This window comes from Hippopotamus amphibius, chromosome 4 (assembly GCF_030028045.1).
Source record: "Hippopotamus amphibius kiboko isolate mHipAmp2 chromosome 4, mHipAmp2.hap2, whole genome shotgun sequence".
Classification (NCBI taxonomy): Eukaryota; Metazoa; Chordata; class Mammalia; order Artiodactyla; family Hippopotamidae; genus Hippopotamus; species Hippopotamus amphibius.
The window spans coordinates 176,841,724-176,857,005 of record NC_080189.1 but is presented as its reverse complement, the minus strand read 5'-3'; the positions used below and the strand labels follow the sequence as shown (position 1 = coordinate 176,857,005).

Here is a 15,282-nt window from a genome sequence, read left to right as displayed (position 1 = left end):
TTTCTTTTTTAAAAATACTCTCCTTTGAAAAATAGTTTTTTGAAAAAATTATTATGCAACTTCCCTTTTGTAACTTTGACATAATTCTTAAAACGTACTGAATGAGGGAGACAGAAAGACTTCAAGATGGCTCCTCCCATCTGCAAAGTTTCATCTGGGATTGGCCCAAATACTGAGCCCACATTGCGGACATCTATAGTTCAACTGAATCTGTCTAATTTCCCAGAAACTAGGACCTAAGCTGGCAGACAAGATATTCTTCAGGAAGGAGCTGAATGGTACCAGAACTTAAAGAACTTAGTTCTCACAATCCCATCTCTGGCCAGCCTAGACTCTTGGACCTTTCGGCAATAAATGAACAGTGGAACACTGGCTCCAATCTATTCTATTCAGACATTTCCAGAGCAGTCCTACCAAAAAGGAATCTATTAACACCACAAAGGGCCATGGGACACTTGGCTTTCTCCCAGGACTAGATTAGATGATGTCATCTGTTATCAGTCTAGTCACCCTACGACATGCGCTAAAAACATACACCTTGGCTCTGCAGTTCTCACCTGAAAACATCCAGGCTGGAAGTATGTCTAAAGTTCCATTCTACTACCTCTTTTGCAGAAAAGCTATCAATATAAAAAGTGTTGATACTGAAAGTAATTTACACCTATGCAACAAAAATGTTTCCTTTCAGTTGCCTTAAACTAATTCTTATTGAATAAGGAGGCTATGAAAAAGCACCTTAGCACATGTAGACTCCATTCAAATCTATGAGCACAAGGTCAGGAGCAAACTAGAGGTAGACAAGACTAGTTCCACTGAGTGCCGACCAAGATTTATTTCACAGCTCAAAGCAAGATGTTTCTAACACATAGGAAAAGGTTTACAAAGGCTCCTTAACCAAAGAGCAGACAATTTTTTTTTTTTTTACAAAACACGATTTCTTATGAAAGGGGCTTTAGAAGCATATCCATTCTTTCTCTTGAATGTTCATTTTAAAAAATGAAAGCAGCAACATTCATGGGAAAGTTGGAAAATTAATGAAGCAGTGAGTCATTTTTTGACTCCAGAATGGTATCTGGGGGTGCTCCTCTATCGTCTAAGAAAAACATTGTCCAGAATGTATTATGTATGTAAGCTAAGTTTGGGATAGAATTGAGATATGTAAAGTACCTTTTTCTTTTTCGCTGTATCTGCTTATGTTACTGTTGTCGCTGTACAAAGGTCCTGCCGTGGCATGGGGCTTGCAGCTATGATACTGTGCATTGAGGGTATTGACTGTTATGTGAATCAGATGCAGCAGGACCTTGCTGATATCACGGTCTCGGTACGGATACTGCTCAACAAAATGGAGGGAGAAAAAGACAAATGGTTATTTTGAAGGGTAAGTTTTCCACTTGATCTTGCTAGATATTTTTCTCGGTCTCTTTTGGGTATAATAAAAAGAAAAATATGGAAAAGCAGAACCATAAATTCTTATCATGGCCCTATTTGCATAAGGGACTGTATTCCCTCCTCTTGCACCAAATCATGATGGCACTGTCTGCCAGTCTGTAGTTATAATTCCTTTCAAGAAAATCATCTGGCATCAACATTTGGTGTATGAATACAATTTTAAATCATTTTCTTGTTTCCTGACAATCATTACTACATAGATAAAATATGAGATTCTGAGCACAAACAGAGATTGTTGATCAAACAGTCATCATATTTGGCTTTAAACATTTTAGAGTATACACTGGCAGGGTTTACATTTCTATTTTCATTCCGATGGCTCTTTATTTCTCAACACTAATGGTACATCATGCATCTTCCTCTGAAGATCAAATCACTATCCTACAAAATTTTCAATGTAGATCTCTTAAATGTTCTCTCTAAGAGAATCATTCCACCCCAAAAAGGGTGACTATAGCATCCTCACCTTGTAAAGGATGACAAGCAAGGCCTTCAACCACATCTGCCGGATGTGAGGTTTTAGGGACCAGAGGGAACAACGAGGTGGCTGTTGGAAATAATGCCGTAGTTGAGGACAAGAGCAGTATTTGAGCACCTGAACCACCAAGGGGAGAAGGTGTTTTCCCAAATTAATGTTATAGTCCATAACCTGAAATAGGAAAAAACTTAATAACTGAAGGAAAACTGTAAAGAACATTTATAAGCCAAAACGAAAACTCTGAACCATCAAAACATGGACAAAATATCTGACAGATATCTCACAAAATACGAATAGTAATGACCAGTACACATAAAGGGGGAAACGTCCAACCTCACAAGAAATTTAAAAACTTGTAATCTAAGTAGTTTTAATCTACTTAGTTATCTAATTATTTATCTGCTTAATTATCTGTTGAAAATAAATTTTATCTTTTAAAATGTCCTATTAAACTATTAACTAGAATTAAACTAGAATCAACGAAAACACTTAGTGCTGGTAATTGTGTAGGGCAATGGGCATTCTCACTGCTGGCAAGAGTATTTCTCAATACAACATTTCAGGAGAGCAACTAACATGTATTCAGAAGCAGCAGAGAGCATATAGCCTCTAACATAGCAACCAAATATATCCTAAGGAAATAATCTGACAGGCATTCCCAGATGCATGCATAAAGATATCCAGTATCATAGCCACTCCAAATTGAAAACAACCTTCATATTCAGCAATATGGAATCAGTTACATAAAAGATTGTTTATATGACAAGAGAATACTATGTAGCCATTAAATAGAATATGGTACAAATTTATTTACACGATATGAAATTTTAGGTTTAAAAGATATATATGTATATATGTATATTCATACACACATCAGGCACATATATATATATCAGTGTGTATAAATGATCCCATTATTGTAATTAATGTGTGCACGTACACATATACACACATATGTATGTATGCATGTATATATGAATATATGTAAATCTGGAGCCAGCAACATATACCAAAATGTAAGTTATTTTTGTCATGGGTTTCCTGGAGATTTGCATTTTAATTTTTTGCTTATATTTCTAAAATAAGTATGCATAACGTGAGTATAGAAAGAGAGAAGTGAGGGAGGAAGAGAGGTGAGGTTTGGTATCTGAAGTGGTGTGTTCTCTCTCCATCACAGACAGCTGAGTATGACTAATGATCCATCTAGTTATCAGCACCAGCAAGAGACATACAGATTGCTCTCACTTTGCTTCTCTGTGTTCATTATATTAACGATCTATTTGAGCTAAATGATAACAGCTGCCATCACTGAGTTCCTGCCATGAGACAGGCACTGATTAAGGTGTTTTGCAATATGTTGTCTCTAATCTTTCCCCCCAAAATCTATTACCAATGAGCAAAGAAGCAAGGATGCTTAAGGCATAACATTTAAAAGCAGTGGCAGAGCTGAAATTCATAGCCATGTCTCTCTAACCCCAAGTTTTACACCCTTTGCAGATTGGGACAACTATTTTGGAGAGGGAGATTTGTAGCACTAGTCAAATTAGGCATATATACACCCAATGATCTGTTAATTCTGCTCCTGGACCCATATCCCAAAGGAATTCTCACATTGGTGAACAAGGTGCATGTACAGAATGTTCACTGCTAATCTGTACGGGATGGTGAGGAGTTGGGAGCAATATAAGCGTCCATCACTGGGGGAAAGGATAGTTAAATCAAGGAAAATGTACACCATGGTGTATAATACAGCAGTTAGGAGTAGCAGAGAAACATGGAAAAAGCCAATGATGATAATGTGACATGAAATAAGTTGGATGATCAACTCAACTCTCCACTTAAAGCCAAAAAAGGAAAAGGATTAAAAACAAAAGAAAACAAAACAAAACCCCACAAACAAAAATTCCACACTCCTCAGGATTTCCCTGGTGGCACAGTGGTTAAGACTCCTTGCTCCCAATGCAGGGGGCCCAGGTTCGATCCCTGGTCAGGGAACTAGATCCCAGATGCATGCTGCCACTAAGAGTTTGCATGCCGCAACTAAGGAGCCCACCTGCCGCGACCAAGGAGCTGGCAGGCCGCAACTAAAGGAGCCCACCTGCTGCAGCTAAGACTCAGCGCAACCAAAGAAAGAAAGAAAGAAAGAGAAATCTTAAAAATAAAAATTCCACACTCCTTTATTGTTTAATGGGTAGAGTTTCAGTCTAGGATGATGAAAAATTTCTAGAGCTGGACAGTGGTGATGGTTACCTAACAATGTGAATATACTTACTGCCACTGAACTGAACACTTCAAAATGATTAAAATGCTAAGTTTTCTGTATATTTTACCACCACCCACCCCCCCAAATCCTCAACTCCCTTTATGATATCAGGCTGCTGATGTCCTCCGCATATCCCTACCTAATAAAGTAACTTGCACAAAACTTTACACTCAACCAATGTTGGCTAAATGGAATTTAATGACTTGTTTGTACTAAAAGCCTAACTGCATGACTCCTGAAACGTTACACTTACTTGGGCAATTCCTGCAATAAACGCATTAAAGCAAGTTGACAGGCGCATTTTTTGAGGTGCAATCATGAAGCAACCTTCCTGCTGGTCGTAGCCGAGTAAGACGTACAGGTGCCGCTTGACCGTGTTGAAGGCCTTGGCGCTGCTGATGTCTGACTCGGCGCTGCTCTCATCCTTGGCCATGAACTTCATGAGCACAGTAATCAGCTGGTGCACTGTCTGGTGGTCGATTCCAGCATCTTCGGGGAGCAGGTCCTTGATGGTGTTGTCATTCTCAGGGGATTGTTGTCCTGTCAGTACAAGAAAGGCCATCAGTGGGTGGCTCCCCCCCAAGCCTGCAGTAAAATCTCACTTATCAATAAAGCACCATTCTTTCTGCTGCCTCTAAATATTTAAAGGTCTGTTCTAGACACACTTAAAGGTACAATATGGCCAACTAAGCAAAGCACTGGTTCCAGGGTGGAAGGTATTGTGGTCATGACCACCAAGTAATTTGGGAATAAGGGAATGGAAATAAAAATAGGGCCCTAGAAAGCAAAGTTATCTTCAAACAGCAAGACAAATACCGACACAACTTTGCATTTAGCGAATTTTTAAATATCTTGGCAAAGTTTTATCCTTGCTAACAAAGAGAAGTGTCCCTTCCAGCTTTGTAAAATAAGTACATAAGAATAACCACAAAAATAATATTCATAAAATCCACTAAGCGACTAAAACACCCATTGGGTTATTTTGTTTAAATTACAGTCTCAATTCAGTTATGTGCAAAAACCAGCTGATGCAAAAAGAAGAATTTTCTTCTCCAAATCCTGAGATATTAGCAGCGTGTACGCTTTGAATGATATAGTCAAAATTAGAAATAGCAAATTATAAGCCTTGCTATATGTAATGAGAAACACATAAGGGGTGGGAAGGCACAGACAGAAAGAAAGAAGCATGAACTTATCAAAACAGAGAAAAACACCACATGAAGGTGAGCTGAAAGTTCACATGGAAAGAAAAAATATCTTAGCCCTTGACTTACTCTGAACCTAACAAACAATTACATCTGAGCTGGTCCCTGGTATTGACTTTTTCTGTTATTCCTCAAAGTCAGAAATTATACCCCGTCTTCTGTTGTTTTCTGCCTTCTCTGATCTGGTTTAGTTTAGGCCTTGGAGGGAAGGAAGAGTGAGATCTGCTCTTCTACATTTATGTTTTGGACCTTATTCAAAGTACCCCATGCACTCTCGTCCTTCCTCTGACAAGCAGCAGGAGAATTTCTAAAATGGAAACAAAGTTTTTGCCTGGTGGGTTAGAGCAGCACACCAGCATTCTCATCTCTCAACTTGAGAGGAAACGTTCTAAATGATGACAATACAAGCTCTGGTTACAAATCACGACAGACAAAACTGGGATTCTATACATTTTAATTATGGTATATAGGATACAACAAAGAGCTAGGAAGTAATTTATATCCTTTTACTCCTCAACTAATTTGACAAAAATCTCAATCTTCCAGGACCAGCCAAGGGAAGCAAGATAGAACAAATGTTTCCTAGCGACCTCGGAAATCAGCTGTCACAAGCCTAAACACTTTCTCTGAAGCAGCAGCATGAAGGTAACGTCAAGTTCCGAATTTACTAGTTTAGAACGGCACATAAGGTTACATGATTGGTTGTCTAGTTTTCCTCAGATAATCAGAAGAATGTTGATCTGTTCAAAAGTGACACACTGAGATGGGATAGTTGACAATGAGTGAACAGGCAGCAGAAGCAACTAAGTCTAGTATAGGGGACACCATGTACCAAACTTCAATATGACCCTTGGACATTAACAACATTTTTCAGCCTCACAGAGTCTGTTTATGAAGGAATAAATGTGTGCAATGTACTTTAGAGAAGTTTTTACCAAAAATTATTCAAATAAAGCCTAAGGATTTGTTTATTACCTTGTTTCACATGCAAAGAGTGGTCAATTAATTGTTAATATTATAATTATTTATTAGGCGTGTGTGAGCCACCAGAAAAAAAAAAATCAATTCCTATGGAACACCCTATTTCACGAAAGGTCATAAATGAGAAGCATCACTGTATATTATAATTAAACTACATGTTTGAAATAGACCAAATTGTCATTTTAAAAGTTTAGAGAACTATCTTTTCAGCACGGGAAAATATTTAGATTTTTTTTTTTCCTTCAGAGTATTACTTTACAACTAGCAGGAGGTTATTGCTTTGGGCAAACTTGGGCCAAGAATGTGACAAGCGTGAGAATCTAAGTTCCCTGCAGGGTTCGGTGTTATTGTAGCAGCAAGCGATGGCTGTTATGATGATATAGCTTCATTCCTCAATTCGTTTTAGCTCTGGGGGGCAAGGGTTAGGAGCGCACATATCACTCAGTCCTGCTTAGCCACCTCCAAGTCTAGACTGGCTTGACTCCAAAGTCCCAAAGTTAAAAATGGAACTGAGGAGCATTTGAGAAGGAGATGCACCTTTGTTTTATAGGCCTGAGAGTCTAGGGAACTCAAACAGAAGAAAGGGAGCTCCAGACAAGGCCCCGCGAGGACACTGGCTCCCCGTGTCCTTCTATCTAGTTTAAGTCTAGAAAATAAACTATCAGACTTCAACTTTAAATGTTTCAAGTCTCTCCGCCCCGTGACAAGTAGACATTCATTTTAAAAGTGTGTAACCTTAGCTTTTCCCATCAAATCACACTTTCCTAATGACTCAGTATGATTTCACAAAGGCCCCATCCTCCTTTTAGGTCTGTCTTCACTGATGTGCAGTGCTGAGCTTTAAGCGCACTGCTCTTTGTTTTACCTGAACAGCCAGTAATGAGTGATCTTCAACAAACCATTACATGTACTGAAGAAAGAACTAGTGAATGGAGACTTTTGTAAAAAGTGGAAAGAATCTCTTTTCACTCAAATAGTTTACCCCTCCACGTGTGGGCTTTGCAAGTCTGTGCTTTGTATATTGTCTTTCTTTAAAAATAGTGTAAGCACGTGACTGACAGCACTCTTCATGAAGAAAAGTTACCTAATCACATCCCTAAGGAAAATGAGTTTAGGAAAGGTGAGATTTTCTTCATGGATAAAGGCAACATTACTGTTTTAGTTATCTATAAAGGATATAAAATTTCCGTTTTAAAACTAAATGCCTATAATATTTTCTCTAACGTGTGACAATTAAAACACTTTGGAATTCTAGTCTTGAATTCTAGTCTTTGAAATGCCTACATCTGTTTTAACTACAGAGATTTAACATGTTAAGAGATCTGATTTTATCATTTTTGTAAAGAAAAATATAAAAATCTTTATGATCATGGGGGCAGAGCTATTCCAACCATAACTTTAACGTGGACTGGGTTCATCATGATCTGTCCACAGAGCGACACAACTGATTGAAACACCACAGTGTGACACAATTTTATGTATTCAGAAGCTTTGAAACCAGGCAGGATCAGGATCTGCTTTTCCAGACTTATCTCCTGTTGCTCCACCCCAATGCTCAACTCAACATCCTTACACGCTGGGCTACTCTTGGAGCTCAGAACGGAGCCAGCCTTTTCCCACCTCATGATGCTCTCCGCACCTTGCAAGGTGGTCCTCTACCCCCACCCCCAATTTTTATCCTATGGATCTGGTCCCCAGAAGCCATTCCCTCCTCTCAGCAATTGTGATCCCTAAATTCTATAAATCTCCAAAAACAGAAAAGGAGGGAAGATGGGTACGCGAGACGGAAGAGTGCAGGAAAGTTGCCTTTAGCATTTCCCAACTCTCACATAGCAAATAACGACTATGCGAGGCAGAACTTTTTATTTCTCCATTTGCCATATTTCCCCTGTAAAAACAAAGACTCCTTGAAGGCAAGTGCTATGTCTTATTCAGTTTTACACCCCTTACAGAATATGCGGCAGTTTGACATATAGTAGGTGCTTATTATTCATAAATGTTTACATGCACAGGATTCAAATAAATATTTCAAATCTTGTCTTCTATGTAGCAGAAAACCTGATGAAGTCCCCAAATAGCAAGGTAGGGAAATAGGGAACATTCTTCTGTGCAAGTCGACTCACTGACCCCTCTGTCAAGCCCACAAGTGACAATTAGGTAGTGGAAGGAAGTTTCCATGAGTTTACTCTGCATTTGGTCCAGAGAAGCTAATGATCAAGCACTATAAATGCGTCTGTCTCACTGGTCTCCCTTGCTCATTCACTCAGCTTAAAGCTTTGCTGACAGCAGGTCTGTTGTGTATGTGCAGAGCCACAGAAGGGCTGTGAAGCTGGGGCCGGTTACTAACTGCATAGCCTCACATGCTCCCCATCCCTGACTTTGCCTCTTCCTATCCCACATCCCATTACCATGCATTTACCCCCTATTGCCTGTCTAGGCCTGGCTGAGAAGTCACCTGTCCACAAGACCTTCCCTGTTGCCCCCAGCTCTCCTCCCATTGCATTCATTGTGGATGATCCTGCAGTACTATCACTTTCACACAAGATGAGAGTTCACTTATGTTCATACTTTATCTCCGTTACTTGACTATAAGCAAGCTGAGAGTACAAAAATTTCTGATGTCTTTACACTCTTTATATTTCCTAGTACAGCAAGTACCTACTAAGTGTTTGTTCAACAGAAACTGTCGTTTTCTGAAACTATCATTTCAATCAAGGGCACTCATAAAAACAATTGAATTTTTTGATTTATTGAATCTTAATGATCAGTAGGCATTTTTGCAAGTTAGTGAAGACGTGAACTGTAAACTACCTCTAGAAAGAAAGAAAGAGCCCAAAGAGAAGCAATTTGAAATTCTAGGCTGGACACTGAGGGAGGCAGGAAATACAGGAGAGTTTTACCAGTGATACCCAGTATTGGGTACCTTCCCTTGTTGATACAAATTCAGGCCAGAGATCTCAAGATTTCTCTGCAGGCTGGAGTAGAATTGAAATCATCTATGTCCCTTTGGGGGTTAGGATAGCTCTAAACCAATCTGTGAGTCCTAATTGGGCAGGTCCTTTGGTCTGGACACCCATGGGCTTAAGTCACACTGTAGCGGACCTGAATGCCCACGTCACCTTCCTAACAAGACTGCTGTCCTCGTGTCCCGCAGGGCGGGAACACCCTAAGACCAATTTACTGAGAGGTAGCTGTAGTGGAAAGAAAGCAAATCAAGTCTCCTGGACTCAAGTATCCGTCTCTAACTAGTTATATGTGATCTTGAGCAAATCATATAAATAGAATTACTTAGTCCCTTAGGACCTCAGTTTTCCTGTCTGTATGTAAAGTGGGAAAAAAATAATACTTTATGAATATGCAGAGTTGCGGTGAAATCAAAATTAGATGATTTGCATTAAAAACACTCTCTATAAAGAGGTACTATATGTATATAAAGTGTCGTTGCTATTGTTCTTAACATCATATACCTACTATTGTTTAATTATTCATTCCAGGGGATGAGAAACAAAATATAATTGTTTCCCATGATCACATGGGGTTGATACCAATTTTTCAGTATTGTCCAATTATAACCTAAACTACTGCATTATATTCAATTAATACTCAACAGGTGTTCTGAATTACCAAAAACAAAGAATTCCTGGTCCTCACAGCATCAGTGAATAAACAGCTTATAACTAATTATAATTATACCAACTTCAGATTAGCAGGTGAAATTGTATATTTCAGCAGTTAGGATTAAATGAAGGTGCTGAGCTCCTGCTAGCATTACCACACATGCCTCGCAAGAGAGATCAAGGTATCTGGGCTTGAGACCCAGATCTGTCACCAACAAGCTTGTGAAATTTGTTCCTTTCTGAGAACCTCAGTTTCCTCTTCTGGAAAATGAGACTGTTAACACATCTCTAATGTTTCACCTCTGACAGTCTATGAATTTTACTTATATGCATAAAGGCCTTTGATTTGACTCATAAAAGTCACAGAGGAATGCAACTCCTCAGTAGCCTTGCAGAGTTTACCCTCTATACAAGTGTGTTCTTGTTGCAAAATCTGCTATGGGCGATATGTAAAGGCTAAGATCAGAGAGCCATAAACCAGTGCCAAAAAGTTCACCCTAAACAGCAACTAAAGTGAAGTCTTGCTGGATAATTAAAGGACATCTGCTTTATTTCAGGCCTAATCAATAAGAAGTCTTGCACAGAGGAGCTCATTACTCGTACCAAACAAAAGTATGTTCGTTAAAAAGCAAAGTCTTCGGTTTCCATTTAATTACTGTCTTAAACCACCTTGTACAATCTTATGATTATCCTAGCGTATCTTTGCTTCCAAGTTAAAACACTCAGTGTTCAGTAAATAATAATGCAAAAATGAAAAAGTAGTTTGAAACTGCTTTATAAGCTGAGCCATCTGTTTCCAAATCTAAGCAAGTTGTGCTTATGGTGGTGTCATGTAATTATCTTTCCAGAAGCTTTAGCTTTATATTTAATTTAAACAATGCTATTATCTGCCGCTTTTCCATCTGATCACATTTGGTGGGACAATTAGACGCCTAAAGGCTTTTCGTAACTTCAAGAAACATATGTACATGTTTTTCCAAAGAGATGTGAGAAGGCTCGTATGGTTGGATTGTTAAAATGGGTGATAATAATTAAAGACTAGCTTTTCAAATAAGCCTTCAGACAAAAGGAAAAGACAGGGTAAGATAAAGATAAGTTATGAAATTGCATAAGGCCAGTCTCAAAAAGACCTAACTGAAGGGGAAATGGATGATTTTCACATTTTAAATGAAGCTCAGGATCAGAAATTCTTATTTTTATTCTTTTTTTTAATCCCAGCACAATTGAGGCCCGAGTGATGCTCAAAACAAAGAAGAGGGATCCTGCCAAGTGTTTGCTGTTCCTTTTTTCTCATCAGTTTTCAAAAAGAAAATACACTTTGTCCAGCATCTACCATCTGCATCTTCTCCTCCTCTCCCACCCCTAAGTGCTTCTCTTTCTAGCATCCTTTTTATAACACATTCTTGAAAGTTTCCTTACTTGAAATTTTCCTTCTGAGAGCATCAGTACCATTCTCAAAAGTTTAATTTAAAACTATTCTTAGATGAAAAACCAAATATTACATATAGCATGATACATAGGTAGTAGTTACCAGGTTTGTTTCCGACAAATAAGCAGGTATTCGGAACCTCTGCAATTTTCCCAACACGTATGGCATCATGTGTGTAGATAACATTCGGTCTGTAATAGCCTTGCCAGCGTCCCTTCAACCCTTAAGATGCTTCATGATAAACTAATCTATCTAGATCAAAGGACTGTTACACTGTACCAAGCTGAATATGATCCCATGGTCCTCTAAACAATGGAAATTCTCCTTTCTCTGAGAGACAGAAATGCATGTAAGAGTTGCAAAGAATCAGAAATGGCTAAAGGGATGAGTGAATGATGGTAGTTCAAATGTATAAACTTTTAAAATGTAAATGAAATGTCTTTCTTAGAGCAGAAATATATGAACATAATATTTCTATGTGTAAAAACACATACAAATATAAGTACTATGTATAGTTCTAGTCGTACTGGCTCTCGGGGGAAAAGCGCATACTCAGGTAACATGATGCTTCTTACTGGACCATAAGTTAACAGGATCAAAAGTCATCTGCCAATTTTAAGATGGAAAGAATGGCCATGCCAGGGGCTCAAACACTTGAGCATCTAGGGTAAAACCCTTTGAGCTTTCAAGTTCTAAGTACATCACTCTGGTCCGGTTAGAGACACCTCATTCTTTACCTTGTCCACCTGTGATAGACACTTGCACACGGCCCTTCAACGTCAGAAGTACCCACCTGGCGTCTGTTCAGGTGTCCCACCGAGAGCTGGAGCAGACTGCTCATGCCTGGTCAACCTCACAGCTTAAAAATCAACAACAACTCTATTTAAATAAGCATTAAAAACAACTTGAGCCTAGAAAACATACTCAGTGCTAACTGCATTGGACAGCAGGGGCAAGTTTAGTTTTCTTATTTGTAATTAACATCACATACAAGATGTTTACATCACAAAAATTTGGGGGTTTTATTTGAATCTAAAGAACATCCTTCAATGTTATTTCAATTCTTATTCTTCAAAATTGTCACGTGAATCAATTAACAAGAAATAACAATACATAAACTTTATATCCCAAACTGATTAGTTAAGTTATAAAAGAGCTGGGAAATCGATACAGAAATTGTAATTTATTGAATCTAGGTACTGGTTTCTAGGATCTGATGCAGTTCCACCTGGGCCTAGCACTGCTAGAGGTTATTCTTAAATGGCCATCTGTTATTATCTTTGCTCCCTGAAAAGCTGGGTTATTAACTGCTTAAAGGGCTTTCACTGACTTTTCCAGCATTCAAAATACCACATTTCCATAGCTTGTCATAAAATAGAGAAAAATGCAATAAAAAAAAATAAAATCATATTTATGATTAAAAATGGTTATGTTACATAAAGCTGTCTTCTAAGAAATGCCGGTGAAAAAGCAAACATTTCAGCTTCTGACAGGATAACAAATTATGTTTTATGGTGTTATTTTATTAACTCATGACAGTTATTTAAAAATTAAATCATTTAATAAATGTTACGTTAGTATTATATTTAATGTACTCATTCACTAAAATGATGATTTAGTTCTGAATTTTTAATTATTTGCCATTCATGAGCCATCGCTAATCATTATACTCCATCTAGTCATTTGGTAACTTTTTCGTTTTCTTTGAAAGTGCAATGTAAAAAAAGACCTTTAGAAAACAAGTATATATGGTCTTTTTTTTTTTAGTTGACAATATTTGTTTTTATTTATAAATTATCTGGTGAAGTTGGGCAGAAATTCAACTTCTCCTCAGCCTGATTTTTCTTTTTTAAAAACACCATTATTATTGGTTTTCTGAGAGCTTGTTAGCTGCCTTTGTCATGCACAAAAAGAAAATGTATTCCAAATTTCTGCTCTACCCTCTAAGCATGGGTTTTGTCCAAGTCTTCTCCAGGAAGTTCTTAGGTTATAATACTGGTGGTGGAAACCTTCGTATTCTAGGACTTAGGAGCAAATGCTTCTTCTGTGTTTTACGCCATGCATCAATAGATTCGCTGCCTTCTACATCTGAAAACAATCTACTGCTAGATCAGGACTTTGCTTCACCAGCAACTGGGGAAAGCCACCCAGGGCAATGACACACCTGGGGTGACCCTCTAGGGAACGTGAAGGCCAATGCAGCTGGAGGAGCTCAGTTTGCTAAATACACTACTCTCTGTGAACATTCAACGAGACATGTCAGCCTCAGAAAGACATCAAACAGATTTAAAGGAAGGATGGAAGAAGATACTCAACGGATTTTGGAGGTGAGGGTCTCAGGGAGGGAGAGTGCCCTCTTGGATTCTGCAGGCCCTTTCACGCTGTCTCTGAGGGAACGCACACTCTTCTGGCGGTTCCTTGCAAAACGAGCCCTCTTGATCTTCCACAATGCTGCATCACTGAGATTAGCCACATTGGTCCTCACAGCAGTGATAGCTTTGCAAAAGGAATTAGAGGTGATCATTTTCCTTAAACTAGCTGGGTTATACAACTAGTTTGAAACAATCCATCTGTGTATATTTTCAATATTAAATATCACTTTCAATGGATACATTTCTCATTCATCTATCTCCCTCTACAGTGAGCCTTATATTAAAAAATCACGGCTACTACCTATTTTGACTGTCGCTTATCATTCTTCTGTTTAGACCATAAGATTAAATTATCAAATTTTGTTATCACTGGATAAATTGTTGAGTGACCAAAGTCTTTCCCCCCTCTACACAGAGCTGCAGGTAACTGATTACTAAGTATGGAAGAATAAATTTATAAAGTGCAAATGTATCTCACACAATTGCTCAAGGACATTATAAACATGATGATTGAATAATATTTAAGGAACACAGAGTCACAAATGGTTCTCATCGGTCCTCAAATAAACGAGAAGAATTTTGATGTTGGAATGCCAGAAAATAGTTAACCTGCAGATTACCACAGTAGATATTCAATAAACATTTGATGAACTGAATATATGAAGTCAAGGTATCTTTCCATAATGGGAAATTAAAACTACATGCAGAGTACCTTATCTTTTTTTTTTTAATTTATTTATTATTTTTTTGGGGGGTACACCAAGTTCAATCATCTGTTTTTATACACATATCCCCGTATTCCCTCCCTCCCTCGACTCCACCCCCACCCTCCCTCGAGTCCCCCCCACCCTCCCCCTACCAGTCCTCTAAGGCATCTTCCGTCCTCGTCCTCGAGTTGAACACCCTTTGTTATATAACAACTTCCCACTGGCTATCTATTCTACAGTTGGTAGTATATATATGTCTGTGCTATTCTCTCGCTTCGTCTCAGCTTCCCCTTCACCCCCTGCCCCCTCCCAAACCTCGAGTTCTCCAGTCCATTCTCTGCACAGAGTACCTTATCTTAACCAGCAAGCACAAGAATAAGAAGGGTGACTGTTTAAAGCAAGTTCTTCATTTTGCTTACTTGTAGGAAAAGGAAATTCTTTGTTACAATCCAAATGTAGCTGAGCTTCCAAAGAAAGTGTTTCAAATCTGTTGACAAAGAACTCCCAGCTCAGAGCAGGAATATCTTGCTTAAGAAAATGCAAGAGTAAAAGCTTGCTCAGTATTGTGGGTCGATCTTTAACCACAGTATCAAACTGGAAGTCAAGACAAAGACACAGACCCTGGGGAAGAGGTTAAAAAAAAAAACAAAAAAAAAACAGAAATGGAAAGTCAGATGTAAATACACTAAGCAAAGCCAGTGAAACAAGGCAGCCTCTTCAATTCATACTTATAATGGTGAATGATTCAATTGAAATCTTCTTTGATTGCATTTTTGGTGGG

General features: G+C 38.4%; 1 protein-coding gene across 3 annotated transcripts in view; it reads right to left on the bottom strand.

Annotated features, from left to right (window-relative positions):
• UNC79 (unc-79 homolog, NALCN channel complex subunit) overlaps positions 1–15,282 on the bottom strand; it is a 201,067-nt gene that overhangs the window by 80,478 nt on the left and 105,307 nt on the right. For 2 of the 3 annotated variants that reach the window (XM_057732407.1, XM_057732408.1), the window contains 5 exons: positions 14,921–15,122; positions 13,739–13,918; positions 4,444–4,730; positions 1,916–2,098; positions 1,168–1,330 (listed from right to left, as the gene is read on the bottom strand). In XM_057732407.1, the coding sequence (XP_057588390.1) occupies positions 1,168–1,330; positions 1,916–2,098; positions 4,444–4,730; positions 13,739–13,918; positions 14,921–15,122 (1,015 nt within the window). Of the gene's footprint in view, positions 1–1,167; positions 1,331–1,915; positions 2,099–4,443; positions 4,731–12,215; positions 12,282–13,738; positions 13,919–14,920; positions 15,123–15,282 lie in introns of all 3 variants that reach the window. The other variant, XM_057732406.1, reaches the window with a different exon arrangement.